Source organism: Sminthopsis crassicaudata, chromosome 4, assembly GCF_048593235.1.
Source record: "Sminthopsis crassicaudata isolate SCR6 chromosome 4, ASM4859323v1, whole genome shotgun sequence".
Classification (NCBI taxonomy): domain Eukaryota; kingdom Metazoa; phylum Chordata; class Mammalia; order Dasyuromorphia; family Dasyuridae; genus Sminthopsis; species Sminthopsis crassicaudata.
Genome location: NC_133620.1, coordinates 307,722,117 through 307,740,512, shown reverse-complemented (window position 1 = coordinate 307,740,512; position 18,396 = coordinate 307,722,117). Strand labels below are relative to the sequence as shown.

At 33.7% G+C, this 18,396-nt stretch overlaps 1 protein-coding gene across 3 annotated transcripts in view; it reads left to right on the top strand.

Moving 5' to 3' along the window:
* Positions 1-18,396, top strand: part of COX10 (cytochrome c oxidase assembly factor heme A:farnesyltransferase COX10) — a 76,324-nt gene that overhangs the window by 14,922 nt on the left and 43,006 nt on the right. For all 3 annotated transcript variants that reach the window (XM_074312020.1, XM_074312021.1, XM_074312022.1), the window contains one exon: positions 11,215-11,339. In XM_074312020.1, coding sequence (XP_074168121.1) covers positions 11,215-11,339 — 125 coding nt within the window. The remainder of the gene's footprint in view (positions 1-11,214; positions 11,340-18,396) is intronic.

Genomic DNA, 18,396 nt, shown 5'->3' with positions numbered 1-18,396 from the left:
ATCATAGTTTTCGGGAAGTCCAATGTTCCTCAGATTATCTCTCCTAGATCTATTTTCCAGGTCTATAGATTTTCCCAGTAAGTATTTGATGTTATTCTCCAGCTTTTCTTTTTTGTTTTGTTTTGTTTGACTGATTCTTGGTTTCTCAATGAATCATTCATTTCTATTTGTTCAGTCCTGATTTTTAATGAGTTATTTTCTTCATTCACATTTTTTAGTTCTTTTTGTATATGCCCAATTGAGTCTTTAAATAAATTATTTTGCTCTGTTGAATTTTTTTCCATTTCACTAATATTTTTTTTTTAGTGAGTTATTTTCTTTTTCCAATTCACAAATCCTATTTTGCTGTGATCTTTTTAACCTTTTTTAATTCACAAATTTTGTTTCAATGCACCTCCTGTGAATTCTTTATTTTTTCTAACTCAAATTTCAGGACGTTGTCATTCCCTATCATAGCTTCTCTTTCCTTTCCCCATTTTTCTTCAAACTCTCTTAACTTTTTAATAGTCTCTTCTAGGACAGAGTTATGTGATGGGGGGCAGGTATCATTCCCCTTTAGGGTGTTATCTGGAGACCGTCTGGTGTTAGCCTCCTCGGGGTTGGATATCTGCTCTTTCTCTGTATAGAAGGTGTCAATCGTTCTCTTCAGCTTCTTACTCATTGTTAAAAATCTGTGGGGGTCTGCCCTTGGGGTAAGAAATTTATTTACCAGCTTCCTCCCAGACCCAGATGGATGCAGACTCCTGTGCCTGAGCTGAGAGAGAGCTCTGGGAGAGAATTCCCTTCCCCCCCTCCCCAGAAATGCCTTAAAGGTGGTTAGCAGTGCTGCAGCTTCAAGGACTGCCCAGTGAAGAAGGACCCCACTGTGTGGCCTAGGGACTGCCCTGAGGTTTAAGGCTGAACAGTGAAAGCGTCACAAACCCCAGCCAATGCCTCCTGTGGGGCCGTGGTGTGAAAAGCTGATGTGAAAAGCCCCTGCGCTCAAACCAGAAGTGTCTGCCCAGAAACCGCGGTCCCTACTTCAAAGGTTCTTCTTCTCTGGGAGTTCTGCTTCTCTGGGAATTGCGCTGCTGCTAGAATTCCACTGCCTCAGGCTGAGCCCCACGCTATGTGGATTAGAGGCTGCCTCAGGCTGTATCCCCCACTATTCAGGCTCTCAACTACCCCAAGCAGAAGCCCCAGGCAGCAGAAGGCGGCTACACAGCAGTGCCGAAATTGGTGTTAGGTCACTTCTGGATTGGAAGGGATTTAGGATCTGGCTTTACTTTTTAAAGTAGCTTGATTTCTCTTCTGATCTGCTGTTTTATAAGCAGAGAAGAGCTATCAGCCTGTGCCAGATTCCTCTCTCAGTGGCTTCTCTGATCCCAGAGTTCTCCCCAGCCCTATCAACATAGTGTGCTAGCACCTAACCCTGTCTGTGCTGATTTTGTTTTTCCTCCCCTTGGAACCAACCTTTTCTGTTGAAATTCCAGATTCTCTTCAGCTGCTAAGTTGTGCTTCTAATCCTTGTGGTTTTTATCAGTCCAGTGTTATTTTTGAGGCTGATTTAACTAGTTGTTATTGAGGGAAGAAAGGAGCTTACAAATCTGCTATGCCATCTTGGCTCCGCCCCACTATGAGTTTCAATAAGGTATAAATAGTAGCACAATGGTAACAGTTCAGTATCACTCCTTCTGCTTTGGATAAACCTAATAAGGTAAATAAGTAGAAAAAAAGGAACTGAAAAAAATTCTTGGAGCAACTGTAGTTAAACTATTTAATGGCATCTTAATGAAACAATAAAAGTAAACATATCTCAGCACAATGTGTAACTTTTACAAATATTTACTATGTGTTAGGGCACAAAGATTTTGTAAATAAATGTTAAAATGCAGAAATAATGACTATATCCTCTGAAGATCATATCACATTAAAAATAAAAATTGTTTTTTTTTCCACAAATGAAACATACAGGCACAAATGGAGCCTTAATAATTAAATATTAATTAATGAGTAGGTCAAAGAACAAATTATAGAAAGGACAATGTAAAAATATGATATTGATAAGACAACACACCAAAATTCCTGAATTGCAACTAATGCAGTCCTTAGCTTGAAAATCATATCCTTAGAAAATACATTAAGAAGAGAGGATTAATGAATATTTTTAAAATTTTTGAATACCAATAAATAAACAAACATAAAATCAATTCAAGAGAGTTGATATAAAAAAACTAGAGGGCAAGGAATGTGGGGGGAGGGGTAGTCCTTACAAATGATAAATAATGCAGGGCAGCCCTGATATCAGGAGGACCTGAGTTCAAATCTGTCCTCAGATACTTAACACTTCCCAGCTGTGTGACCTTGGGCAAGTCAATTAATCTCAATTACCTCAAAAAAAAAAAAAAGATAAGTAAAGCTAAAAGACTAATAAAATCGATAACCCCATAGTCAATCTAAATTTTTTTTAAAAAGAGAAATCATGTAAATAAAATAGAAATTTTATAAGGTGGAATTGCATCAAAACTAGTAAGAAATAAAAAGAATAATCAAACTAAGGTACTGGCCTAAAGCAATCATGGACTTCTTTTATGCAATTACTACAAATATTTACATGAAATGAGCAAGCACTAAAAATAGAATAAGGTAGTACAGTTCTTTGATTGGTTAATTGCCAAAAGAGGAAATTCACATGGTTAGTCAATGTCCATCAATCACCAAAGTTTAGTCCTCAGGTTTTCATCCTGTGCCATCATTCATCAGTGTTTAGTCAACAGGATTTTGGGATTTTCCAACATTTATTATGAACAGTAGACACAAAACACAAAAGTAAAAAGGGAAACTGATTTTCTGGAACATAGCAGCTCTCAATAGTACAAGTTTATATTTTTATCCTCAACAGAGATCAATACTGGCTTATAAATCTAATATCTAATATCTGTATCTTATAAATAACTTTAAACAATATAATCATCCATACATAGATATTATCATCAGTACATAATGGGTTAAGTAATTCTGTCCTATCTTATAGGCAATTGATGATATCCATAAATAACAATGAACTGAGGAGATACTTCAAATTGAGTAGGGTTTTCAAAATTGTTTTCATGAAATGGCTAATGCTTCTACTTTTGAAATGAATCCAAAAATTTGAAAAGAACTCTAATAGAATTCTTTCATGAGAAGTCCTTTTTTTAGAAATTATTAAAGCTTTTTATTTTCAAAACATACACATAAATAATTTTCAACATTCATCCTTGCAAAACCTTGTGTTCTAATTTTTTCTTTTCCTTACCCCCAACCAGCTCCCCTAGATGGCAAGTTAAATATGGGCAATTCTTCTGTACACATTTCCACAATTATCATGCTGCACAAGAAAAATTAGATTAAAAAGGAAAAAAGCGAGAAAGAAAACAAAATGCAAGCCAACAACAAAAAAAAGAGTGAAAATATTATATTGTGATTCACATTCAGTTCTCTTTGTCCTCTCTCTGGGTGCAGATTACTCTTTTCATCACAAGACCATTGGAAGTGGCCTGAGTCATCTCGAGAATTTCTTTATTTTATATATAAAACAGAGAGGGAGGCAGAAGGGACGGAGGAGGAAGGCACAAAAAGAAAACTAGAAAATTATAGGCTAATGTCATTAATGAACTAAAATATTTATTATTATAGCTTTTTATTTGCAAAACATATGCATGGGTAACTTTTCAACATTGATCCTTGCAAAACCTTCCTTTCCCACTTTTCTCCTCCTTCTCCCTATTCCCTCCCCTAGATGGCAGGTAGTCTAATTAATACATGTTAAATATGTTAAAGTATATGTTAAATACAATATATGTATACATATTTATACAGGTTTCTTGCTGCACAAGAAAAACCGGATCTAGAAAGAAGGTAAAAATATCTGAGAAGGAAAACAAAAATGTAAGCAAACAATAACAGAAAGAGTGGAAATGCTATGAGTCCACACTCATAACTAACATATTTTTAAACAAAATCCTATGAAACAGTCCAAAAAAATCATTCGTTATGATCGAGTGGGATTTTTAACAAGGATACAAGGATGATTCAACATGAGGAAATCAATAGTATAATTAATTAATCAATTAAATTAATCATTAAAAACACACACATACACACACATACACACACACCATCCTAAACCACACAAGGGAATAGAGAAGCTTTTTTCTGCTAAGGGCCATTTGGATACTTATAACATCATTTGCAGGGCATACAAAATTATCAGTTTATAGAACCCAAGCAGTGGGAGGTTGTTGTACTTAATTTTCACTTTATCATCACCTGTGGTTGCTTAACAAATGAATTTGAGGGTCTTATATGGCCCTTGGGCCACATATTCTCTGCCCCTGTCCTAAATTTGACATAATTTGACATAGATTATACATGTGCTATTATATGGAACATGTTTTCATACTAGTCACAGTTGTGAAAGTAGAAACAGATCAAATTTAAAAAAAAACCATGAAAAAGAATATGCTACTATTTGCATTCAGAATCCATCAGTTCTTTATCTACATGTAGATAGATTTTCCTTCATGAGTCCTTTGTACTCATCTTGAATCATTTGTATTCTTGAGAAGAGCCAAGTCATTTATAGTTAATAATCATACTGTTTTTATATTTAATTGCTAGTACTATGTAAAATTTTTCCCTGGTTCTGTGTATTTTATTTTATATCAGTTCATCTAAGTCTTTCCAGTTTTGTTTTGTTTTTCTGAAATCTGTCCATCATTTCTTATTGCACAAAAGTATTCCATTACATTCATATCCAACAGTTTGTTTAACCATTTCCCATTTGCTAGGCATCTCCTCAATTTTCAATATTTCGCCACCATGGTTGGCAACCATAGGGGCTATAAATATATTTTCACATGTAGATCCTTTTCCCATTTTTATGTTCGCTTTGGGATATAAGCCTCATAGTAGTATTGCTTGATCAAAAGTTATATACAATTTAGTTGCCCATTTGACATAGTTCCAAATTGTTCTCTGGAATGGTTGGATCAGGTCACAACTTTAGTAACAGTTCATTAGTATATCAGTTTTTCCTCATCCTCTCTGAAAATGATAAATTTAACATTTTCCTTTTTTGTCATATCAGGCACTTCAGAGTAGTTTTAATTTGCACTATTCTATTAAAAAGTGATTTAGAGCACTTCTTCCTATACCAGTAGATAGTTTTAATTTCTTTATTTGGAAACTGCTTGTTTTTTGGCCGTTTACCAATTGGGGAATATTTCGTAGTCTAAAAAAATTTAATTCTTTGTAGATTTGAGAAATGACCATTAATAGATTTTATTCCCCAACTTTCTGCTTTCCTTCTGATTTCCATTGCATTGATTTTGTTTGTACAAAAGCTTTTAAATTTAAAATAATCAAAATCATTTAGTTTGTATTTTGTAATGCTCTCTATCTTTTGTCATGAACCTGTAACTTAACTTCTATAAGAATTTGGATTCTGTGAACTGATGCTAAATGAAGTAGTAGAACCAAAAGAACATTGTCCTCAGCAACAAGATTATGTGATGATCAACTGTGATGGACTTTGCTCTTTTCAAAAATTAGGTGATTCAAGGCAATTCCAATAGACTTGTGATGGAAAGAGCCATCTACATCCAGAGAGAGAACTATTGAATATGGATCACAACATAGCATTTTCACTTTATTGTTGTTGTTGTTGCTTGTTTGCTTGGTTTTGTTTCTCTCTCTTTTTTTTTCTTTTCCCTTTCACCTTTTGATCTGATTTTTCTTAGGCAGTATGACAAATATAGGAATGTTTAGAAGAATTGCATGTTTGACCTGTATTGGATTGCTTGCTTGTCTATGGCAGGGGGTGAGGGAAAGGAAGAAGAAAAATTTGGAACAAAAGATTTTGTAAACTTGAATATTGAAAACCATTTTTGCATATATTTGGAAAAATAAAAAGTTATTAGGCATACATATTCAGTATTGATATTACTTCATTGTCTATGGTATCCTTTACCAAGATGTAGTTTCCTTCTTTATCTCTTTTAATAAAGTCCATTTTTGCTTTTGTTTTGTCTGATATCAAGATTGCTAACCCCAATTTTTAAAATTTCAGCTTAAGTATAATAGATTCTGTTCTAGTCCCTTTACCTTCCTACTTCCTAGTTTCTTTGCCTTCCACAATATCATGTTCTATGACCTTCAATCCTTTAATGTTGCAGCTGCTAAGTCCTGTGCAATCTTAATTGTGCCTGGATTTTTTTTTTTCCCTGTATTTTTTCCTTGACCTTTGTTAATAGAATTTTACTGTGTTGGTCTCTAAACTGTATATAGTTGCAGTCACACAAAGCAGGTGTAGACAGATTTTTAGAGATCAAATAGTGATATAATTAATCAAGTGAGGAATGCAGGTTACAAACTGGAAGTTCTCCTGGACACCTGTTTTAGTAAAGGCAGAGATTTTATACACAAATCATAAATGGAAAGAGAGGGAGAAAGGTAAATTACAATACCATTATTTTCAGAGCCATGGGTGGTTACCCAAAACAAATCTATGGGTGTTCTTCGGTTCTGTGAGAACAGTTCTTAAGTGATTGTTTCAAATTTTGTGACAGGAATAACTTGTGAAATCTTTGATTCACTTGACTTAACATACAAAGGAGAACATTATCAATAATTGATCATTTCAAGTTACATTGTAAGACAATGGTAGCTCTGAAAAATCTAGAGTATTAGTATATTCACTATATCATATATACACACATATATTGATAATTATGAAAATCATAATTTTCTTTCACACATGATAGTTCTATAATTTGACTATAATTTTCCTTGGAATTTTTATTTTGGGATTTCTTTCCTGAAGTGGATTCTTTCAGTGCCTATTTTGTCCTCTGGTTCCAGGGTATTAGAGAAGTTTTCCTTGATAATTTCTTGAAAGATTCTGTCCAGCATTCTCCTTTTGATTATGGTTTTCATATAGTCCATTGCTTCTGACATTGTTTTCCTTCATCTGTTTTCCAAGTCAGTTGTTTTTCCAATGAGGTATTTTATATTTTCTTTTTGTTTTCCATTCTTTTGAATTTGATTCTTGATTTTTCACAGTCATTATCTTCCTTTTACCCAATTTTAATTTTTAAAGAGTTGTTTTCCTCAGTTTTTGTATTTTCTTTTTATTTGGCCAATTGTCAGTTGTTTTCTTCAGTAGATTTTTGAATCTCCTTTACCATTTGGCCAATTCAACCATTTAAGCAGTTTACTTTTTCCAAGATATTGACTTTGATTTTCTTAATTTTCTTTTATCACTCTCTTATCTTTTTCCAGTTTTTCTTCTACTTCTCTTATATGATTTTTAAGCTTTTTGAACTCTTCCATGAATTCTTTCTGGGCTTAAGAACACTTCTTTTTCTTTGGGGTTTTGCCCATAAATGTTTTAGCAATGTTGTTGTCCTCTTCTGAGTTTGTGTCTTGGTTTTCCCTACCACTATAAAAACTTCTATGATCAAATTATTTCGCTGTTGTGTGCTCCTCTGTTTTGGCCTTTTTCTTTTCTTATACATTTGAACTCTTCTTTCAGGGTAGAAGAGTCATTGTTGCAGGCTTCTTGTGTTAAAGGCTGCAAGCCAAGGTCCTAGTGATGTCTGATGTGCTAAGGCCAGTGGAGTTTTTCCCAGAGGCTACACTGAAGCAAGCATGTGGCTATCTGGCCTCTGAAAGTTGCCTGTCTGCCTAGTTCTATGATGAAGAACATAGTTTTTTGATTGCTAGGGGTTGCCTGTTTGCTTGGAGCTATGCCAAAACTTATTGTGGTTCTTGAACCACTGTGACCATGTGAAATTTATACCAGAAACGGAGGACTAATTCAATATTAGGAAAAGTTATCAACATAATTAACCATATCAACAACAAAAATCATACAATTATCTCAATGTATGTGGGAAAAGCTTTTGATAAGACAAAATGCTCATTATCAGAAATAATGAAAAATGAAAGAATAAAGAGAGCTTTCTTTAAGATGGTAAGTATCTATTTTTTTTAATTTTTAAAAATTTTTTTATTTAGAATTTTTTCCCACAGTATATATGCATGAGTAATTTTTTTTAATAATATTATCCCTTGTATTAATTTTTCCAAATTATCCCCCCCCCTCCCTCCACTCCCTCCCCCCGATGACAGGCAATCCCATACATTTTACATGTGTTACAATATGACCTAGATACAATATATGTGTGTAAATACCATTTTCTTGTTGCACATTAAGTATTAAATTCCGAAGGTACAAGTAACCTGGGTAGATAGACAGTAGTGCTAACAATTTGCATTCACTTCCCATTGTTCCTTCTCTGAGTGTAGTTATTTCTGTCCATCATTGATCAACTGGAAGTGAGTTGGATCTTCTTTATGTTGAAGATATCCACTTCCATCAGAATAAAGATGGTAAGTAGTATCTATTGAAAGCCATCATAAAGGATTATCTGAGTAGAGTTAAGCTAGAAGACATTATTACCACTGTTATTCAATATTGAAATTGTAACGTTAATGATAGCAATTAAAAAAGAAAAGGGAAATTATTAATATAGTTAGTAAGGAAACAAAATTATCATTCTTTGCAAGTGATATAATGGCATATTTAGAGAGGCAACTAAAGTACTAATTGAGATAATACTATCAGCTGAATTCCAGAATATAAAATACATTCTTACAAACCATCAGCATTTTTATATATTTCCAACAAACAGGGCTGTAAGAGATAGAAAGAGAAATTCCATTTAAAATAAGTGTAGAAATGTAAAATATTTGGGAGTCTACCTGACATAAGAAACTCAGGAATTATGTGGACTCAATTAGAAAACATATTGTCCCAAATAAAATCAGATCTAAACAATTAGAGAAATATTAATTGTTCATGGGTGGGCAAGATATAATAAAAATGCACAATTATATCTAAATTAATTTATTCTATGCAATGAAACTACTAAAAAGTATTTTATAGAGCTAGAAAAAATCATCTTGTAAGAACGAAAGAACAAGAAAATCATGGGAATCAGTGAGAAAAAACAATATGAAAGAAGGTGGCTTTAATAGCCACCAGATCTAAAACTGTATTACAAAGCAATAATCGTGTAAACAATTAGTTACTGACTAAGAAATAGAGTGGTAGTTCAATGGAATAAATTAGATATAAAATATATATTTTAAATTTAAAATGCAAAAATGTAATGTTTAGTAAATGCAAAAGATCCAAACTTCTGGGACAAGAACTTAACTATTTGACAAAAATTTCAGCGAAGACTTGAAAACAATAGCAGAAAATAAATATAGCTCAACATCTTATATTGTATACCAAGAAAAAGTCAAAATGGATATATGATTTAGACAGGAAATGTAATAGCAAATAAATTAGGAGAGTTTTGAATATGGAAAAAGGAAGAATTTATAAAACAAGATAAAGAACATTATGAGAAGTATAAATTTTTATTTCGTTATAAAGGTTTTACACAAACATTGAATATAGCCAACATTAGGAGAAAAGCAAAAAACTGGAAGAAAGTTCATAGCAAGTTTCTCTGATAAAAGCCTTATTTCTCAAACATGTAGAGAATTGAGTCAAATTTATAAGACTATCAATCATTCCCCAAATGATAAATCCTCAAAAGATATGAACAGGCAGTTTTCTGATGAAGAACTCAGAGTCATGTGAAAAATAATCTAAATCACTATTGACTTAAAAATTGTATTTTAAAACAATTCTGAGATAACCATTTTGTTGTATCTATCAAATTGACTAATGTGAGAGAAATGTTAGAGGGAACGTGGAAGAAGTGGGATACTAATTCACTGTTGGTGCAGTTGGGAATTGATTCAGTTATTATGGAGAGTAATTTAGAATTATGTCCAAAGGTCTATAAAACTGTCCATACCCTTTATACCAGCTGTACCATTACTAATTCTGAATCACCAAGAGATAATCTATAATAAGTTGTTTGCTTTTTCAAGGAGTGGATAGGGAAGAGAGGAAGATAATTTGACATGCAAAAAATTTTTAAATGAATGTTGTTGTTTTTATGTCATTTAAAAAAATAAAATATAAAAATATATTTTAAAAGAGAGATAGTAGATATGGAGAAATTGGTTATTATGTAAAAATTGGAGAAAACAGATACAACAGTCTGCTAGAGAAAATAGGATTTGTAGTTATTTACTGTGGTAAGGAGAAGTGCCAGAGAAAAGAATTAAAAGCAGAGATAGTGGGGCAAGTTGTCTGAGTAATGGGAAAGAGAATGGGAGAAGAGTTTTCATCAAATCTTAGGCGTATCTCAACTGAGAGTATGGTAGGATTGATATTTACTGGAATGTTTAAGAATGGATGGAAATGTTTAGAATAACTGCTGTAGTGAGTGTCATAGTGAATGAAAGAATATAAAAGAACTACTTTGCTTCAAAGAGGGCCCAGTTAAGATCATGAAATTTGTAGTGTACCCATTCTCCAGTACTTTAGCATTTCATGAATACGAGTAAAAGCATCCAATAATGGGAATACTCCAAAGTTGGGCTTGGAGCAGGCATAATCAATCAAAAAAGGAAGTGTCATGGAAATTTGAGCATAAACAGCTGTGTGGAGTTGAATTGATTGCCTAAGTGATCCAGATTGAGAAAAAAAGAAAGTTTAGCTGTTATAGAGTTGGTATCCTGGGGAAGAATTAAAAAGTATATTGATTGGATGATGACCAGTAGGGTTCTGATTGTAAGGTTGAGAGAATGTTGAAAGGCTAAGATCAGATGAAGGAATTTCAGAATAAATGAACATGGAAGTTAAACTCTTAGTAATAGGTCAAGGGAATTAGGTAGATTGAAGAACTGGGATATTAAATTGTTTGAGAAAGAACCAATATGTATGTGTGTGTGTGTGTGTGTGTTTAAAAGGCCACAAACTGCAGCTGAGAGCAAGGGCTGCATTGTGTGGATGTCCTGGAATCTGGGGAATTTTATGGTACACTTAGGGAAACCTTTGAGAACCACTGCATAAATGCCTAATTAATATTTGTTGGCAGAATAAATTCAAATCTCCAACCTTTCTATGCATTTAAAAATTAGCATATAATGACTGTATATATCTATATCTATATCTATATATATATATATATATATATATAAATCAATCTAGTGTTATGCTTTTAGATTTGGGAAGTTGCTTTGATAATGATACTAGGTCCTTTTTCTGATTTTGTGTTGTAGCTTTAGTCGTGAGTACAGCTTCAGCTGGATTTGTGTTGGCTCCCGTACCTTTTGATTTATACTGTTTCCTGTTTGCCTCTCTTGGAACATGCCTTGCATCCTGTGCAGCTAACACCATTAATCAGGTTAGTTCATTATTTTTAAATTTGGTTTGTAAAAGTGTCTCTTATTGGCTATACCATTGTTTTTTAACTTTTAGCTGGAGGTGGTAATGTAGAAAAAGAAGTATTTTCTGAAAGAATAGTGAGAATAAATTTTTATAATAAATAGGCATAAGCATATGTGTGAGAAAAAGATCAATTTGATTTTTTCTTTAATGTAGATTTTTGACTATTATTATGCTAGAAATGGCATTTACTGACTTGTATAAATTTATGTAATCACTTAACCTTATACAATTTATATAATCTTTACACTTAAAAATTACATAATTACCGAGCCTTAAATCTTATTTTCTCGATTCATATTTGGTGTTTTATATCATATCTATTTAATTCATAAAATTTGTAAGCTTGCTGAGAAAATACTATTTCACCTTAGATATACAGAGTTAGTAACCATACAATATAAATAGGCAATATGAGAATTGTTTTGAAACCTAAAATAAGCCTGATGATTTAAAGACCTGATCTGGGACTTGTTAATGAATTTACTTTTAAATGGGGAAACTTTATATGTCTAAATCCTTTCATCTTTGACATGCAAAATTTACCTTGTCCTTTTTTTGAATTTTTAAAATTGAAAATGAGATAATCCTATGTATAAAAAAAAAAACAATTGTAATAGAGAAATTTTTTTAATAGATTAGATATAAAAATCAGACTGGCTTTCCCTTCATTATCTACCTAAAATGATCTAGAAACTAAAAACTGAGTAAAAAATTGTTTGGGTGGCCTACTTCAAGAATATCTTGGTTTTTGTTTCTGGCTTTCTTTTCTCCAACAAAATTATTTTGAATCAGAATTCAGTCTTCCAAGTTTCTTGCAAATTTTCTTTGGTATTTAAGTCCTCAACATTGAGTTAGCTCTCTATCTTACTATCTATGCTATTAATAATAAATCTAAGCCGGGGGGGGGGGGGGCCAGAGCCAAGATGGCAGAGCAGATACACGCGAATTTGTAAGCTCCTTTCTTCCCTCAATAACAACTAGTTAAATCAGCCTCAAAAATAACACTGGACTGATAAAAACCACAAGGATTAGAAGCACAACTTAGCAGCTGAAGAGAATCTGGAATTTCAACAGAAAAGGTTGGTTCCAAGGGGAGGAAAAACAAAATCAGCACAGACAGGGTTAGGTGCTAGCACACTATGTTGATAGGGCTGGGGAGAACTCTGGGATCAGAGAAGCCACTGAGAGAGGAATCTGGCACAGGCTGATAGCTCTTCTCTGCTTATAAAACAGCAGATCAGAAGAGAAATCAAGCTACTTTAAAAAGTAAAGCCAGATCCTAAATCCCTTCCAATCCAGAAGTGACCTAACACCAATTTCGGCACTGCTGTGTAGCCGCCTTCTGCTGCCTGGGGCTTCTGCTTGGGGTAGTTGAGAGCCTGAATAGTGGGGGATACAGCCTGAGGCAGCCTCTAATCCACATAGCGTGGGGCTCAGCCTGAGGCAGTGGAATTCTAGCAGCAGCGCAATTCCCAGAGAAGCAGAACTCCCAGAGAAGAAGAACCTTTGAAGTAGGGACCGCGGTTTCTGGGCAGACACTTCTGGTTTGAGCGCAGGGGCTTTTCACATCAGCTTTTCACACCACGGCCCCACAGGAGGCATTGGCTGGGGTTTGTGACGCTTTCACTGTTCAGCCTTAAACCTCAGGGCAGTCCCTAGGCCACACAGTGGGGTCCTTCTTCACTGGGCAGTCCTTGAAGCTGCAGCACTGCTAACCACCTTTAAGGCATTTCTGGGGAGGGGGGGAAGGGAATTCTCTCCCAGAGCTCTCTCTCAGCTCAGGCACAGGAGTCTGCATCCATCTGGGTCTGGGAGGAAGCTGGTAAATAAATTTCTTACCCCAAGGGCAGACCCCCACAGATTTTTAACAATGAGTAAGAAGCTGAAGAGAACGATTGACACCTTCTATACAGAGAAAGAGCAGATATCCAACCCCGAGGAGGCTAACACCAGACGGTCTCCAGATAACACCCTAAAGGGGAATGATACCTGCCCCCCATCACATAACTCTGTCCTAGAAGAGACTATTAAAAAGTTAAGAGAGTTTGAAGAAAAATGGGGAAAGGAAAGAGAAGCTATGATAGGGAATGACAACGTCCTGAAATTTGAGTTAGAAAAAATAAAGAATTCACAGGAAGTGCATTTAATAAAAAGCCAGGGGAAAATAGACCAAAAAATAATTGGAAACTAGATAATCTTATACTAATGAATGATTGGGTAAAACAGCAAATCTTAGACATAATTAATAACTTCACCCAAGAAAATGACAATAATGAGACATCATACCAAAATGTGTGGGATACAGCCAAAGCAGTAATAAGGGGAAGTTTTATATCTCTAGAGGCCTACTTGCATAAAATAGAGAAAGAGAGGGTCAACGAATTGAGCTTACAACTAAAATTGCTAGAAAAGGAACAAAATTGCTAGAAAAGGAACATAGTATATTATCCCCAGGATAATATACTATGACCAAGTGGGATTTATACCAGGAATGCAGGGCTGGTTCAATATTAGAAAAACTATTAGCATAATCGACTATATCAGTAACCAAATTAACAAAAAGCATACGATCATCTCAATAGATGCAGAAAAAGCATTTGATAAAATCCAACATCCATTCCTACTAAAAACACTTGAGAGTATAGGAATAAATGGGTTATTCCTTAAAATAATAAGGAGCATATATTTAAAACCGTCAGTAAACATCATATGTAATGGCAATAAACTGGAACCTTTCCCAGTAAGATCAGGAGTGAAACAAAGTTGCCCACTATCACCATTACTATTCAACATTGTACTAGAGCCAAGAAAGAGATTCAAGGAATTAGAGGATATCAGACTATCACTCTTTGCAGATGACATGATGGTATACTTAGAGAACCCCAAAGACTCTGCTAAAAAGCTATTAGAAATAATTCAGAACTTTAGCAAAGTTGCAAGATGCAAAATAAATCCACATAAATACTCAGCATTTTTATACATTACCAACACAATCCAACAGCAAGAGATACAAAGAGAAATTCCATTCACAACAACTGTCGAGAGTATAAAATATTTGGGAATATATCAACCAAAGTAAAGTCAGGAATTATATGAGCAAAATTATGAAACACTTGCCGCAAAAATAAAGTCAGATTTAAATAATTGGAAAGACATTGAGTGCTCTTGGATATGCTGAGCAAATATAATTAAGATGACAATACTTCCTAAACTAATCTATTTATTTAGTGCTATACCAATCAGACTCCCAAGAAACTTTTTTAATGACCTAGAAAAAATAACAACAAAATTCATGTGGAAGAACAAAAGGTCGAGAATTTCAAGGGAAGTAATGGAAAAAAAAATCAAATGAAGGTGTTCTAGCTGTACCTGATCTAGAACTATATTATAAAGCAGCAGTCACCAAAACCATCTGGTATTGGCTAAGAAATAGAGTAGTTGATCAGTGGAATAGGTTAGGTTTACAGGACAAGATAGTGAATAAAAATAGCAATCTAGTGTTTGACAAACCCAAAGATCCTAACTTTTGGGGTTAAGAATTCATTATTTGACAAAAACTGCTGGGAAAATTGGAAATTAGTATGGCAGAAACTAGGCATGGGCCCACATTTAACATCACATACAAAGATAAGATCAAAATGGGTCCAAGATTTAGGCATAAAGAACGAGATCATAATTAAATTAGAGGAACATAGGATAGTTTACCTCTCAGACTTGTGGAGAAGGAAGGAATTTGTGTCCAAAGGAGAACTAGAGATCATTATTGATCACAAAATAGAAATTTTTGATTACATCAAATTAAAAAGCTTTTGCACAAACAAAACTAATGCAAACAAGATTAGAAGGGAAGTAACAAATTGGGAAAACATTTTTACAGTTAAAGGTTCTGATAAAGGCCTCATCTCCAAAATATACAGAGAAATGACTTTAATTTGTAAGAAATCAAGCTATTCTCCAATTGATAAATGGTCAAAGGATATGAACAGACAATTTTCAGATGATGAAATTGAAACTATTTCCACCCATATGAAAGAGTGTTCCAAATCATTATTGAGTAGAGAAATGCAAATTAAGACAACTCTGAGATATCACTACACACCTATCAGATTGGCTAAGATGACAGGAACAAATAATGATGAATGTTGGAGGGGATGTGGAAAAACTGGGATACTGATGCATTGTTGGTGGAGTTGTGAAAGAATCCAAACATTCTGGAGAGCAATCTGGAATTATGCCCAAAAAGTTATCAAATTGTGCATACCCTTTGATCCAGCAGTGATACTACTGGGCTTATATCCCTAGGAAATACTAAAGAAGGGAAAGGGACCTGTAGTGCCAAAATGTTTGTGGCAGCCCTTTTTGTAGTGGCTAGAAACTGGAAAATGAATGGATGCCCATCAATTGGAGAATGGTTGGATAAATTATGGTATATGAATGTTATGGAATATTATTGCTCTGTAAGAAATGACCAACAGGATGAATACAAAGAGGCTTGGAGAGACTTACATGAACTGATGCTGAGTGAAATGAGCAGAACTAGGAGATCATTATACACTTCAACAATGATATTGTATGAGGATGTATTCTGATGGAAGTGGATATCTTCAATTTAGAGAAGAGCTAATCCAATTCCAATTGATCAGTGATGGACAGAATCAGCTATACCAGAAAAGGAACACTGGAAAGGAAATGAGTAAACTGTTAGCATTTTTTTTGTTTTTCTCTCCAGGTTATATTTTACTTTCCAAATCCATTTCTTCCTTTGCAACAACAACAACAACAACAACAACAAAATTCTGTTCTGCACATATATATTTTACCTAGGATATACTATAACATATTTAATATGTATGGGAATGCCTGCCATCTAGGGGAGGGGGTGGAGGGAAGTAGGGGAAAATTCGGAACAGAAGGGAGTACAAGGGATAATGTTGTAAAAAATGTTATAAAATTAATAAAAAAAAAAAAAAAAATATATATATATATATATATATATATATATATATATATATATATATATATATATATATAAAGGAAACCTTCCACTCTCATGATAGTCACATTTTCAGTAACAGCAAATGTTATTAATTCATGGTGTCATGCATATTAAAGTTGATATTTGAATGCTTATATTCATTTGGATGTAGCTTAAAGTTCTGTGATTTATGATGTCAGAGAACAATTTTGTTATGATTTACTTATGTGTCATATAGAAAATCATCCTGATAATTTAAATGTAATTTAAGTTGCATGTTGAATATAATTCAGTTGCACACTGGTAATGCATTTAAATAAGCTATAACATGTTTCATAATTAGTTCTAGTTAACAAGCCTTTCAACAGAGATCCTTTTTAGAATAGATCTAAAATGACTGATCTGATATAATATAAACATAGATTGGACTAGATTGGTGATAGAAAATCTGATGTTTTGTGATTCTGTGAAAATAAGAAGGGTCTTAAATTGACCCCAGAAACAGTTCAGATAATCTAGTCTTGACTGAGGAACTGTGAAATTATAATCTTTTGATGTAATATCAGTATGTATGTTGAAGTCTCCCAGAAGGTGAGGTAGAGAAACTCTTAGTCAGAAACTGAACTCATTGTAATGAGAGGTCCTTCCTCAGTGTCTAAATTCATCGCAAGTGGTGACATGTCATGAGGCCCAGGAGGTTTGCATCACAGCAGGCAATAACAGATGAATGTCTTAGGAAGTCTTAGGAAGCAAGAGTTGGCAATTCCAAATGGATATGGTCTTAAAAAGGTTTTCAGAGTGCTGGACAAAATCTTGTAGTAATGATGAAGACTAGGAGTCAGGTTTCTTAGATTTGGAATCAATGCAACACTAGCTGGAAGGCAATGAAAGAAGGAGGCCAGAGGTGGTGACTAGGATCCCTGACTAATTCAGGGTTCCTTGGGAGATATCTAGAACAGAGAGTTCAAAGGCAGGGGATGTGTATCTGGAATGAATCAGTACTCCCTGGGAAAGACCCTGAAGCAAGGACAGAGAAGAGGAAGTAAGTAAGTGCAATGCAATCAGGAAAGGATATATTTAGTATATATGTTTTTCTGTATTTGTCAGGTTTTTATTTCCCAATTTATGGTTTTTGTTAAAGTGTAAACATGAGAAATATGCAAGTATCCATTTCAGCAATCACCAAAGAGCTAGCCTCTCTAATATTTAGGTCCTTAATTTTTTTCTTTTCTTTTTTTTTTTTTTTAAATTCTTGTTAGATATGTCTGGGTTTGAAAGAGGTAGTACATTGAAACTCCCTACTATTATAGCTTTACAATCTATTTATCCCAAATTTGATTAACTTTTCCTTTAAGTATTTACATGTTATATAGTGAGTTAAAGGATTGATAGTGATTTCTTATTTATGATGGCTGAAAGTATAATTTGTTTCCCTGTTTACCTCTTTTTATTAATTGTACTTTTGCTATTGCCTTATCCAAAATTATGATAGAGATCTTTGCTTATTTTCTGTTTCTACTGTCTCATAGGTTTGGCTGTAGCCTCTCATTTTATTGCTGTATAAATATTTTTTGTATAAAATGTAGTTTTAATTTAATTTAAAATGCAGTTTAAAAAAAATTTACTTTTACAAAGATATATATTATTTATATTCCACTCCTCCCTTCATTAAGAATGCAAAAAATCCTAAAGGCTATTACACAAATTTGTAGTCAAGAAAAGCAAATTTCTGCCTTAGAATGAATATAGCAATTTTTTTTTTTTTTTTGAGATTGCTAAGACAGAAACTTGAATGAAGAGAGCAACTTTTTTCTTTTTTAGAGATAGGTAAGTTTGTCACCTCTCTATTAGATTTTGGTAATATGTTGCACCATTAGTCCTTTGGAATTATTGGTCATTATTTTGATCAGACTTTCTAATGCTTTCTTAGCTGTTTGACTTTTGGTGTATTGTAAAAATGTTCTGCCTACTTAACCCTTCATCACTTCATACAAATATTCACAAATTTCTTTGAAATCATCCCCTTTATTATTTCTTA